This window comes from Trachurus japonicus, chromosome 14, assembly GCF_045865225.1.
Source record: "Trachurus japonicus isolate A0001 chromosome 14, Traja_1.0".
NCBI lineage: Eukaryota > Metazoa > Chordata > Actinopteri > Carangiformes > Carangidae > Trachurus > Trachurus japonicus.
Genome location: NC_140920.1, coordinates 28,449,530 through 28,462,693, shown reverse-complemented (window position 1 = coordinate 28,462,693; position 13,164 = coordinate 28,449,530). Strand labels below are relative to the sequence as shown.

General features: G+C 39.3%; 1 protein-coding gene across 1 annotated transcript; it reads left to right on the top strand.

Annotated features, from left to right (window-relative positions):
- Positions 1-2,576: 2,576 nt before the first annotated feature.
- On the top strand, positions 2,577-12,802 carry cfap58 (cilia and flagella associated protein 58). The gene is made up of 18 exons (XM_085796888.1): positions 2,577-2,669; positions 3,091-3,360; positions 3,488-3,636; positions 3,734-3,884; positions 5,246-5,440; positions 6,015-6,152; positions 6,340-6,499; positions 7,289-7,371; positions 7,522-7,713; positions 8,154-8,315; positions 8,394-8,540; positions 9,241-9,381; positions 9,464-9,687; positions 10,622-10,730; positions 10,884-10,988; positions 11,184-11,303; positions 12,208-12,332; positions 12,463-12,802. The coding sequence occupies exons 1-18, from the start codon at positions 2,664-2,666 to the stop codon at positions 12,572-12,574; spliced, it is 2,589 nt and encodes an 862-aa protein (XP_085653014.1). The 5' UTR covers positions 2,577-2,663; the 3' UTR covers positions 12,575-12,802.
- The last annotated feature ends 362 nt before the right edge of the window (positions 12,803-13,164 follow it).

Sequence of the window (13,164 nt, the reverse complement as noted above, 5' to 3'; positions counted from 1 at the left end):
TAAAAACTTACGTCTGACCTGATTGGTTACATTCAATTCAGTGCTGTACATTGCCAAAAAATGAAGAAGAAAAAAAAACACATCATATATTCTGACAACTGGTGCTATTTAATAACATCTGTGGTGCTTTTTTTAAGTTAGTTAATTCCTTGCTTCAGACAAAATGTAGCTACACAATCCTGTACTGTACTGTAGATTGCTGCTTGGCCAGTAAATCGTTGTTCGATCCGGTGCCGGTCATGTGTTTTAGAGGGTTTTCTAGGACTGCTGTTGTTTCAGGGAATATGCAGATCAGATGGGATTTACATTTTGAGCGGCAAACATTGGAAAGCATGGGAAATTTAATAGGAACGATAATTTGAATATATGTGTCATAAAGATTTTTTTGTTTTTCTTGGGATTGAGTTTACAGCATTTTGAGTTGATTTCGTTGAACTTCACAGTGCTTCAAAAGTGTATTTGTGGTTGCAAAAAGTATCCACACGTTGTGTTTGGTGCTGAGTGATCAGATATATTCACCATGACCTTTGATACGGTATTCATCAAAGACATTTAATCCTCCTGCAGTCTTTCTGTCAGGTCACGTCAACATACTAACACGCCCTGCAACCTCCATGCGCTCATGGAGGTTGCCGATCACAAGGGAGCTGCAGTGTTACTATGTTTGAAGACCAGAGAAAGCGTCTACATATTGTCTCTTAAACTTGTTAAAAATGTTTGCTGCAAACACTCAACTCAACTTTTTTGGAGTTTCTGTATATGAACATGATGTACGAGCTACATCCAGCTGATTATCTCTTCTTTTTTTTAAACAAATCACAAATGCAATACAGGTGGAAGAAGAACAAAGTGAACTCATTGTCTCCTCTTTACTGTTCAGCCTTCCTGAGCAGACCTGGTTTGAGTTAGTGTTTTCATTTTTAACAGGTTTTTGCTATCGTGACCTGGAAAACAACAAACGTGTGTTCACTGTTAGTTACAGGCGTAGACAACTCAGTACCTCAAAATGTCTCTTCATGGAAATCTGAAATCCAGATACGTAACTGTTAGGTTTTTTTCTTTTTTCTTTATGTTGACCATCTCTGAGAAGTCACTATTCATGATGCTTTTTATATTTGTTGGCACTATCTCAAACAAGAATGTATGGCTATTGTAATTCCTGCTCACCCCCGCTCTTCCTAAAGATTGAAGCTTTTAAAGCAAAGTAAATTGAACTGTTGGTTTTTTTGTATTTCAGATGTCTTGGTATGCTTGTTGTAGTTGTATATTCATAATGGTGTATATTACATCAGTTTTTATTTATTAAAATGTTTAAATTTTCTAAGATGACTTTTCATGTTATTGAGCAAACTGGTCATTAACGTGATCAAACATCAACAGGGTGTGGAGCTGTTTTACTGACTGCTCCTTTGTGTAGCCTACATATAAAACATACTGTAGGCATGGACAACTAATTTCAATCAACTTTCTGAGATCAGTTGATTAAATGAGTCAGGTCTGGTGTCCTGCTGCACCGGCCCTTTGTGGAATGAGTTGCCCATGCCTGATGAAATAAAGTGCTAACTCAATCACATACTGTATATTACTCTGACAAAAAGCCCCAAAAAGACTTGACTAAATAAATCAATACACATGCAGGACTGGATACTACTATAACACAATAAACTGGAGTACCCAGTAAAAATACTAATTTGTGTCTCTTAAATGGTGAAACTATACAAATAGTAGTCTATCTAGTTTTAGTAAGACAAAGGAATACTGGTATTCATTTTATCCCAGTGACAACAAAAACAACATGCTCAACATTTTTGACTAGTCACACAGGAACATTAATGAGATCGTTAAGCTCCAGGACCAGAACACCTAATAAATCAGAGCTACACTATCACTAATACAGCACCATAGTTTATTATTATGAATCACACTTGTGGGTGTGCGTTGCAAAGGTTTTTCAGAGTTACAAGCCTGTTTATGTCCTACACATGGACCGTCAAAAATCCACCGACTTATCACTTTCTCCAGGTCAGTCAAGATAACACAAGGCCAAGCTTGTTACTCTCTTACAATGTTTTTATAATAATAATATTAATATATTATTATTATTGTAAGACAGCAAGGCAAGCTTGTTACTCTCTTACAATGATTTTATAATGATAATAATAATAATAATAATAATAATAATAATATATTATTATTATTATTATTGAGTATTATTATAAGACAGCAAGGCCAAGCTTGTTGCCCTTTTACAATAATTTTATAATAACAATAGTATTATTATTATTATTATTATTATTATTATTATAGCACTACAATGCCAAGCTCACTGCTCCTTACAGTGACTGTTTATTATCCATTAAGCTGAAATGGAAGCTGCCTGGGCCTTTTCATTTCCACCTCACAGCAACACTGGCAACAACATGTGTGTGAATCAGAATTATCTTTTATTCTCTGTTGGAGAAACATTGACGCGTTAGTGCCCATTGTTACAGTGTAACAGGACCAGATGCCTTCAAGGCACTAAACAGGACGACCTCCAGGCCAGCGGCTTGTCTCGCGAGATCAGCGGTTGCTGAGCAACACTTGTCAACAGGTCTAAAGCTAAGGGCTAGGTTTGCTGTGAGGGGTGTGAGGTTTTTTATATCGACGTTTCACTCCGTAGAATGGAGGTAAGTGCTTTTCTTCAGACTGTGGCCTCAGCAGACTAACATGGTCAACTTCACCTTATGTTACATGAGTATCATACAGTTATTATAACTGTATCTAATCAGCAGAAAACGCCTAAAGTTGTTGAAATACCGTATGGCACGTTATCAATTAACAGTACCTATGATTAATAATCAATTAACTACTGTTTGATAATATGAATAGGCCTATCAATGACAATGTTACTTTCGTTTCTCTCACATTTGTATAAACTTTCACCTACTCATTATTATTCTTATTCACTTTTATGCTGCTTACATAGACTTTTTCTATTTTAGTAGGCCTTTGTTATTTATTATTTATTGTTTATTCATTTTATTACTATAATACTGAGGCCTGATTTGAATGGTGATTAAAATCTATCTCTCTGTGCTCTACCTCCAGGAGACGGGACCGGCAGGAGGGGACTCCACTGAGTCTCTGGAGGAGTTCCAGATGGTCCTCTCTGAGCTGCTCGGGGACAAGAGCTTGGACACCGTCCGGGTGGAGTACGAGAAGCTGATTCATGCTCTGAGGAAGTCCCGAGAGAATGAGAAGAGGCTCATGTCCAAATGCAGGGAGCTGAATGCAGAGATTGTATCCACCTCGACAAAAGTCTCAGCTGCCCTGAAACTGTCCCAGGATGATGAGACAACAATAGCTTCACTGAAGAGGGTACGCTGACACAACCAGATAAGATACACTGCAGCATGGCATGACCTATCTATGCTTTGGTCATATTTTCTCTTCTAACTCTTCAGATTCTGTTATTTCAGCATGCTTTCCTTTGTCCACAATGTAGGAACTGGATAAAGCTTGGAAAATGGTAGACGCTGCTCATGATAAAGAGAAGAGGGACAAAGAGACCATCGGAAACTTAAAAGAAGAAGTTTCCAACCTGATGAAAACTGCAGAACAACAAACCAACCTCTCCATGGACCAAAAACTCAAGTGAGCCGTTTTATTCCTATTTCCACCCGCTTGATGTTTGTATGGATACTGTAGGTCAGGTGAATGGACCTAATCATGATGCAATGATGATTTTCAGTGAACTACTAAAAATGAATGAGGAGTTGACTAAGGAGAGGGATCAGCTGCTGACGACTGTGGGGGCTCTGAGAGAAAAACTAAACAAGGCCACAGTGACCCAGCAAGACATAGAGGCTCAAAGACAGAGTGCCTTACAGAATATCTCTAAGGTAAGTGATAATGTGAGATAAGATAAGATGAACTTTGTTTTTCCATTCAGGGACATTTGTCAAGGCATGAAGTGCATGGTGCATAATAAGTAAGTAAGTTAAATGTTATTTATAAAGCACTCCTCACAGAGAAGACTCATAAAGTGCTTCACAAGATAAAATACATATAATAAAAACACAGACATCATACTGTACAATTAACAAGATAAATAACAACTAAAAATCAGCAACACAATTCATGAAATGCAGCAAAAACAATACAAACACTGTTAGGTTTGCTCAAATGCCTCACCTGCCTAAACAGATGTGTTTTTAACTGTTTTTTTAAAAGTGTCAGCAGAAGAGGCGGCTCTTAACCCAAGAGGAAGAGAGTTCCACCATTTTTGGGCAACTCACGACTGAAAGGCTCTATCACCTTTGGTTTTTAACCTGCTACTGTATGTAGGACACAAAGTAGCAGGCTTTCAGCAAATCACAGTGACCTCACAGAGTGGTAGAAAGAGAGGAGATCTGCTCTGTATGGAAGGGTGGGGGTCTTGTATTGGATCCTGGAATTTACAGGGAGCCAGTGCAGGGATGCTTAGACGGGAGTAATGTGAGAGAATTTATGGGATGTGGACAGAAGTAGGTAGGCTATGACAAAACAGGACTGACAATTACATAAAAGGAAGGATAATCACAAGTAACTTAAATACAGCAGCAAAGAATGGACATACAGCAGTGCCTGAGGATAAAATTCAATGTAATGTTCTGATGTTATTCTTTTTTTTTATTATATTTTTTCATATTTGATTACGAAGTTTACATACATAAAACTCAAACCCCCACATCTCATGTTCCCTCACAGAGGATGACTCTGAATAAATGAAATAAAACACACAATAAAACAAGCTTGATAACCTATAAAAAATTGTTAGAAAAACAAAACACTTCATATCACAATTTTCCAATTCGTTCTTATGTTATTCTAATTATCTGACGTTAAATCAATAGTAGGCATACAAGCAGTGTTGAAACTCTGCTGACATGAATTGTATGATCATATTTAAAAACAATTAAAGGAGTAAAATCAGATCTTTAACTATTGTCTGCAGATGTCTGTATTTACTGTTCATACAACACTTTGGCACTTCATCACATACACAAACTAAACTGGGAAAGAAATACTCTGCTCATAGTGTATTTCAGCATAATGAAGACGTTCCAGTAGGACTGTTCTTTTGGGTGCCACTAATGCTAAGTGACTGAGTTGAACCATACAGGGAAAAGTGAGTGCTTTAGTGTGGAGACCCTCACTGAGAAACTGAATTTAAATCCAGCTCTGATGCTAACTTTCTGCTTCTTGATATGTCCCAACACAGCTCCAGCAGGAGCTCCAGGTGCAACAGAATGAGATTTCCCGAGAGACGAGGCTGAAGGAAAAGTTGGACAAGGAGGTGAAGCGGCTGCACGCTGACATGGAGACCAAGATGGGGGACATCAAGGCTCTGAATCTGCAGGGCCAAAAGGCCAAAGAGGAGCAGCAGAGACTGGAGCAGCAGCTAAAAGAGCTAAAGGTGAACAGTTCATGGATGGAAGGTCTTTATTTTGAAACCACATACAAAGCGATTTATTATCTTAGTTTTGAAATATAGACTCATATGAAGTTTTTAGCTGTATTATAATACAGCTAAAATGTGTAATGGGTTTATTGATCTGGATATATTTATGTGTATCTAGGTCTATTTTAAATGAGATGTAAGTTCTTTTTGGTATTTTGCATAAACTTTAGTCTATTCAAATAAACTTATAGATGAATGGCAAACGAAAACCATAGGTCTTAAAAACATTTAAAACTTTAATTTATTTACACAATATGGTTATAAAACCAATTTACATGCACTTGTATGGTTAATAACACTGAGCTGCAGGGGCGGAGGTTCAGAGGGGGCTGGGAGTGCGGTAGTCCCCCGGGCCAGGGTCTAGAGGGGCCCGGCACTGTGATGGTTTTCTCTGTTTCTTTAAAACAACGACCGACTGGACGCACTGGTTGGGGCTGGGATCACCCGCGTGTGTTCACAACACACACATGCCCACAGCAATGGGGCACTGATGATCAATGACAGTCCTCTTTCCCTGTGATTGTGACAGATCCTGAATGAACGATCCAACAAGGAGCTGGAGCAGATGCAGGTTAAAAACACTAAGCTGAATCAGGAGTGTGAGCATCTCTCGTCAGTCAAAGAACATCTCTCCCTGCAGAATCAGCAGAGTGCAAACGAGCTCAAGGTACACTTTTGTTCCACTGCTTCCAACTGCATCTCACTCCAGAGTCTGCAAAAAAGAAAAAAAACTGTTTCATCTTTGTCATGTGCTTTTGTTACTTCCCACAGTGCACAGCAGCAGAATTAACCCTTAAAACCCTCCCTCATTCTTGTTATGTCTGAGTAATGCTTTGTACAACCCCACCTGTCAGATGAGAGAGGAGGAGGTGACTCAGATGCGTCAGGAGATTGCCAAACAAACCAAGACGAGAGAGGCCATCCAGAAGAAGCTGCACCAGATGGAGGATCAGAAAGCTGATATAGACGTGCAGAGGGAGACTCTGAAAGCTCAGATCACTGGTCTGGAGAAAGGTATCGTATCAAATACACACACATGCACTGACTTGATTATTGTCTGAGTTGCCACTGTGTTCCTCTCTCACCACTGCCCTCTATCAGTCTCACTAAAAAGATGATGAAACCTAACTTTCAACATTCATCCTAATTTACAAGAATACAGGACAAGAGCTAATGATATTGATTTAAAAAAAGTATGAATATTTATGAATGGATGTCTAAAATATCTTATTTGTTAAGATTCCTTTACATACATAGTATATTCATAGGAAAATCCACAAGTTTACAGTTTTTCTCAGATCCCTTCTCACATGCTTATATGTTGGTAAAATATATATTAGTTGTAATCATTCTTCCCCTTCCTAGATTTCTCTGATTTTGGGCTGGAACAACAAAACCAAATGCCACAAGAATTATATTATACTGCTGCAGTGTAATATATCAGAATTAGAATCAGAAAATATTTTCTATCATTGCACAAGTACAACAAAATTGAGGTGCAGGCTTTCAAATGTGGTGCTATTTAGAAACAGTAAAGCACAGCAGAGTTAAGTAAAAAAAAATCACAATAGGGAGATTGACACTAATAAAAATAAGGATGGTGCACCAGAAACCAGTATATTAAGCATTGAATCTGTTCTCTATAGATTACAGTATGTACTGTAACTATTTCAATATGGAGGAATCACACACTGATGTATTTTGTTCCACAACAATCCTAATGTGTTATATCATTAATTGTTCTTTAAAAAGACAAATAAACAGTTTTAATTTGAAGGAGAACACCCATGTCTTTTCCCACAGAGCTTGAATCCTCCCAAAAGCAAGTGGAAGCAGACAAGAAGGCCATGGACGAGCTGATTCGAGAGAGAGACATCATACATAAGGTAAATGCTGCACCATGACTTACAGTGTGTTTTCCCTTTCTACCTCCTGTCTGGGATACAGTGGTACAAATGGAAACATATATAAACCACAGCCACATTTATATTTTGTCACAAATACTACAACTCATGGTTTGTTTTCTCCATCAATAGAACATGATCAAAGCCGCACAGTCGACAGAGAAACAGGAGAACCTCGTGAAGCTCCTGGAGCAGGACAAGAAGACCCTGGAGCACGAGATCAGTGGATACAGACAAGAGGCTCAGAAGCAACGCAAGATCATCCAGCAGCTGGAGAAAGAACGAGACCGCTACATCAATGAGACCAGCAGCCTCATGCAGAAGGCAGGTCATACAGAAGAGCTACCGTACAGGCTCTGGTCAAGTTAACAGAACTGATTTTGATGGATGAGGTTGGAAAACGTGCTCAACCTTGACTTACAGTATGGTGGCCCTGAAAGCTCAACACCCTGCAAAACAAGAAAACACGTGCAAATACATTAATGTGCTGCAGTTTGTTATCCTCTCTGTCTTCCATCACTCTCATGTCTCTCTCACAATAACCTAAAAGAAAAAAAGATGATGTATCGGCTCAGACACACTTGTTATTCAGCCTGGTTCATCATCAGTGCATTCGCTGTCAAACTGATGAAGATGTTTTTGGAATTTGCAGCACATTTGTTTATTTCCATGTGTTGTCTTATAGGCTGCAGCACTATTACCTCTCAGTCTGCTACTATCAGCTCCTGTTGTGGCCTGTATTTGAACCTGTCTCCTTTCACCAGGTGCAACTAAAAATGAATGATGTTGAAGTGAGAGAGATGGAGATATTTGACTGGAGGAAGAAGGTCACCGAGGCAGAGAGCAAGCTGAAGCAGCAGGAGAACCTGCTGGAGTCTGTCGTGTCTGAAAGGAACCTGTACAGCAAAAACCTCATCGAGGCTCAGGTGAGAGTGACGCAGGCTGCTTTTCTGTAGCTTCTCCTGTTTACATTCTATATTCACCAGTGTCTCTCTCTGCTTCAGGAAGAGATCACAGAGATCAAGAGGAAGATAAAGACCATGAACAACCAGGTGACGCGGCTGAGGGATGAGATCACTGGGAAGGAGCTGGCCCTGGCCAAAGATCAGCAGGAGCACAAGCGCCTGGAGAAGGATAATGAATCCCTCAAGGTACTGCAGTCTGTCGCCTGTCACTTGGTTCATAAAGCTGAGTCATCTACAGCTGTGATCAGTTGAATTTGTGCTTTCTCTGTGTGTTCTTCCACTGGAAGGTGAAGTAGTTTAGTTGTTACTGCTAATAAAACTTTTTTTGATATGATATGATTTTTTTTATATTAGAGTTTCCACCAAAAAACATAAAGCAAAAACCAAAAATGAAACAAACACAAACAAAACAGACATAAAACAAACAAAAAAAACAAAACCAACAAATAGACAACCACCCCACCCCCACAGGTGGGCAAGGATACACATACAGACAGGTTTAGGATATTATATCTATCTATCTATCTATCTATCTATCTATCTATCTATCTATCTATCTATCTATCTATCTATCTATCTATCTATCTATCTATCTATCTATAGTAAATGTGTTTTGTAATCCCATATGGGATGGGCCACAGTGGTGGCATGACACACAAAAAAAATCATTCATTCATTCATTCATTCATATAGATGCACAATTTATGCATTTGCATTGCACCCACATTGGTAGTCATATATCAAAAATGGGAATATAATAATTTCCATAAATGTATTTTTGAGAAAAAGAGAAAGAAAATCGAATGTAATAAATGTAATAAAATAAAGCAGATCAAGCTGGTAAAGCCCTGAGAAACAGCAATTCAGCCTGTGTGTTCTGCTACAGGGAGAGCTGCAGACGATCAAGCTGCAGCTGGAAGAAACTAAGCAGCGTGTCGACAGTCAAAAAGCAGAACAGCAAAAACTGCAGAAGATCATAGCAGATGCCGATGCTGAGCAGATCCAGCAGAGGAAGCAACTCGAACAGGTAAAGAAGAAGCAGGAGGTAGAGGAAAGGACGACGTCAGAGACCAGTGTTTGATTTATTTGTCCGTGAAACTTCTCTCAAGGTGATCCGAGAGCGGGACACCCTGGGGAAACAGCTGCTGCGCCGCAACGACGAGCGAGCCCTGCTGCACGAGAAGATCAGGATCCAGCTGTCCATCCTCAGCAAGGGAGACTTCCACTACAAGCAGCGCATGGAGGACGTCCGTCTGCTGAAGCTGGAGGTCAAGAGGCTGCAACACAAGAAGAGCATCCTGGACAAGACCATGCCCAACACGGAAGACCTGAGGTAAAACAGAGAAGAGGGGCTGAGCAGCGTAAAGAGAAAAGAGAGGGATGTGAAATAGACGAGAGGAGGCAAGAGAGCGGAGAGCAGGATGGAGAGAGAGTGTGGTGACCTACGACAGAGAGTGGAGGAATAGTAGCAAGATGGAGCAAGGTGGAGACAGATAGGTAGGATTTTTGAAGTGTTTATTTCGAACATGAAAGACAAAATAATAAAAAAGAAAATAAGACAAAACATTTAAACATACGTAACACACAGAAATACATATTTGAAAAGGAGTGAGAAGAAGTAAAACTTATAGACTCCCACCCCTGAAATAATAATAATAATGAATTCCTTGTCTAAACCTGTCTATTATGTTACAAAAACATAAATGTAATTTACATAGACACCTAATACAGTAATTATACATATATACACATACATACCAGGGTACCCACGGGGTCTTGAAAAGTACTAAAAGGTGATAAATCAATTTTGGGAAAATTAAGACCCTTAAAAATTATTTTACTGTAAAGTATTTTCATGACTTTATCAATTTGAAGGTGTTTTTTCTGAATTAGCTATGGGAATTTATTTGTTTTATTAAAAAACAAAGATGAACTGGTGTATGAAAAAGAAAAGAAGATTGTTGTTTTTGTTTTTTGAGAGTGGAGCAATGTTTTTTTGATAAACTTTGCCTTTGATTTATTATCCCAGCCTATTTTGAATTCTGTTGTGTCATAGTGGTCTATAGTCTTTATCACAAATTAAAACTGTTACAGTAAGTTAAAAGTGTCACTGATGTAAATGGTTACAGCTTGAAGTGGCGGGTGAGGTATTAAAAAATATTGAGAAGGTCTTGAAAAAGTCTTAAAAAGGTATTTAAATTAACTTCAAAATTCCTGTGTATACTCTGCATACTGTACATACATGTACCTCTTCTCCTGTGTTGCAGGCGGGAGCTGTTCCACCTGCAGAGGGAGCTGCTGAGAGAGAGGATGAGGAGCAGCGTCCTGGAGGAACAGCTCAAGCCCATTAATATTCACCGCTGGAGACGACTGGAGGTGAAGGACTTGTTAAGGACAGTCTGTGTGGAAGAGCCTGAAGCCATCCACTGGCATTTGTTCTTCACAAACTGTTTGAGTAAGGTAAACCTCAGTGTTAGGAGAGGGAAAGGTCAAGGTGCTAACAGCTTGTAAATGATTCCCCCCCTGCAGGGCAGTGACCCCGGAAAATATGAGCTGGTGCAGAAGATTCAGTCCTTACAGAAACGACTCATTGCCAAGACCCAAAAGCTGGAGGAACAGGAGCTGCTCCTACAGGTGGACACTATGAACACAAACACACACTTCTCAGTGTTGATAAGACAACATATAATACAACACTTTGAATAACCTTTATGAACATTTTCCTTCAAGAATAGTTGTTATAAGTTTTAACTATGTAAACTTAACTCACACATACTCCTCTCTTCTTTCCTGCATCCCTCTCACTCATCTTCCCATTCCCCCATCAAGGAAAAGGAGAAGCTGTACATGGAGCTGAAGCACATTCTGGCCCGGCAGCCTGGTCCAGAAGCAGCCGAGCAGCTCCAACTGTGTCAGTGGACTGTCAGAGAGAGAACCAAGAAGCTCAAGGTCCATGTAGTACCCATCATCCCACAGTGCAGGGATCCCGCTCTTTAGTTTTGGTTCTCATATGTTTTTCTACAGTTTTTTTTTTTAATTCTCTGTTTTTCACTCCATCTGTTTCCAAATAAATTCTTTGGAATGAGCAGTTGGTTAGAAAAGTCACTATATGCACAAATGCAATGTGGTCAAGCTTACATTACAGTATTTGCATTACATTATTTTGTATTGTACCCATTAAAAAGATAGTTCAACATTTTGGCAAATTGGCCCATTGCCATAATCCCTATAGTTTTAGGAGTAGCTGCTCAGAGCTAGGCTATGGAGGCTCATGGTATTTCTTGGTTTCCCTCATCAAACTCAACAAATACACAATCCAACAGCTCCAAAACGCTCTGGTGGACAAGTTGTGACCTGCACATTCACTACGCTATGAGATAATAACACCACGTCGTTACCAGACAGAGTTGTTTTAGAGGGAAATTCATGCAAAACTGCTCATGCGAGTTCCCGTCTCTGCATTTGCCTTGAAAATAACTCTGTCTCGTAACGTTTCGTTATTATCTCATAACGTGGTGAATGTGCAGTTCACAACTTGTCCACAAGAGCGTTTTCAGCTCTGCCGTTCTAAAAATACCTTCCACCGACAATTACAGGTAACAAACCTACTCATCAGGATTATGGCAATGGGCCAATTCCCTTATCCCTTTAAACTTTAAACAGTGCTTAACCCCCACTCTGAGGTCTTTGCTTTGAGACCTGGTTCACATCAGCAGATGTTTTTATATGATTGTAACAGCAAACCCATACAAATATATTGTACAATGTGCATGTACAGTAAGTATTTAAAGAAAATATCCATAAATAGAAGCAGGAAATTGTGCCTTTCTTTCAACCTGTTCTTGTTCCACAGGTGCTGATAGCAGAGCTGAGGATGCTCGACTCAAATATGAATGAGTACAAGAGTGAGAATCAGAGACTGTCCAATGAGCTGGCAAACATCAAGAAGAAGTACCTGAGCCAGAAAAAGCTGTTCAGGTGACGTCTCTGAAATCACACAAAATTGCAGAATGAATGTGGAGCAGGGGGCAGGAGATTGATAGAGAGTGATGAAGTAGCTGTGCTCAGTGTGCTCACTCTGATGACTCGCTGCTCTGTGTTTCCACAGTGAGCAGCGGACCAAGACCAAAGTGGAGCAGCTGGAGCTGCTGCCTCAGCTCAGCAACAAACCTCACTTCACTGGAGGAGGCTTCAGGATCGACAACCCTGTGAGGAAATAACACCGGACTGTGAGAGAATGTTTTCTAATTCATCTGTGGAACACCTTTTAAATCATTTGAAAAAAAAAATTTTTTTCCTGTGACACTGTGCTATACTGTGAAACAATCATGATTTGAAAAAGAACAGTATAGTAAGCCCTTTAGGTTTTAAATGTAGGGTGTTTATTCATTCGCCTACTGCAAAGACAGTGAATTTATAAAAGAAAACAATAATTGAGAGGACATTCTGCCAGTTATCACACAACAAAAACATTTGGCCTGTTTATTGATTATGTCGGTTTCCATTGGTTTAAAGTAAAAACAGCTCTACTGTCAATAAATCATCGGTATTTTACTCATTATTCCCTAAAGACAACAGACCAAATGAAACTTTCATTTATTAATGATCTCTGGGGTCATGTGACAGGGCTTGTTGTTGTCCATTGTTCAATCATTAGGTTGGCTATTGATGTTTTTATGTTCTTTGGTTTGTTTTTATTGACAGCACTTTGATGGACTGTTCTTCCTTTTTTAACCAGTGAGATTTATTGTTAAAGGACTTACCGTAATGTGATCATCATGGATGACGTCAGATTTTATTTTGAATGTTA

What these genes read in the sequence shown, in the direction of transcription:
- cfap58 (XM_085796888.1), top strand. An exon ending in AGAGAGACATCATACATAAG is followed by an intron (nt 7,372 to 7,521) that starts GTAAATGCTGCA and finishes CTCCATCAATAG; the next exon opens with AACATGATCAAAGCCGCACA. An exon ending in AGCCAGAAAAAGCTGTTCAG is followed by an intron (nt 12,333 to 12,462) that starts GTGACGTCTCTG and finishes GTGTTTCCACAG; the next exon opens with TGAGCAGCGGACCAAGACCA.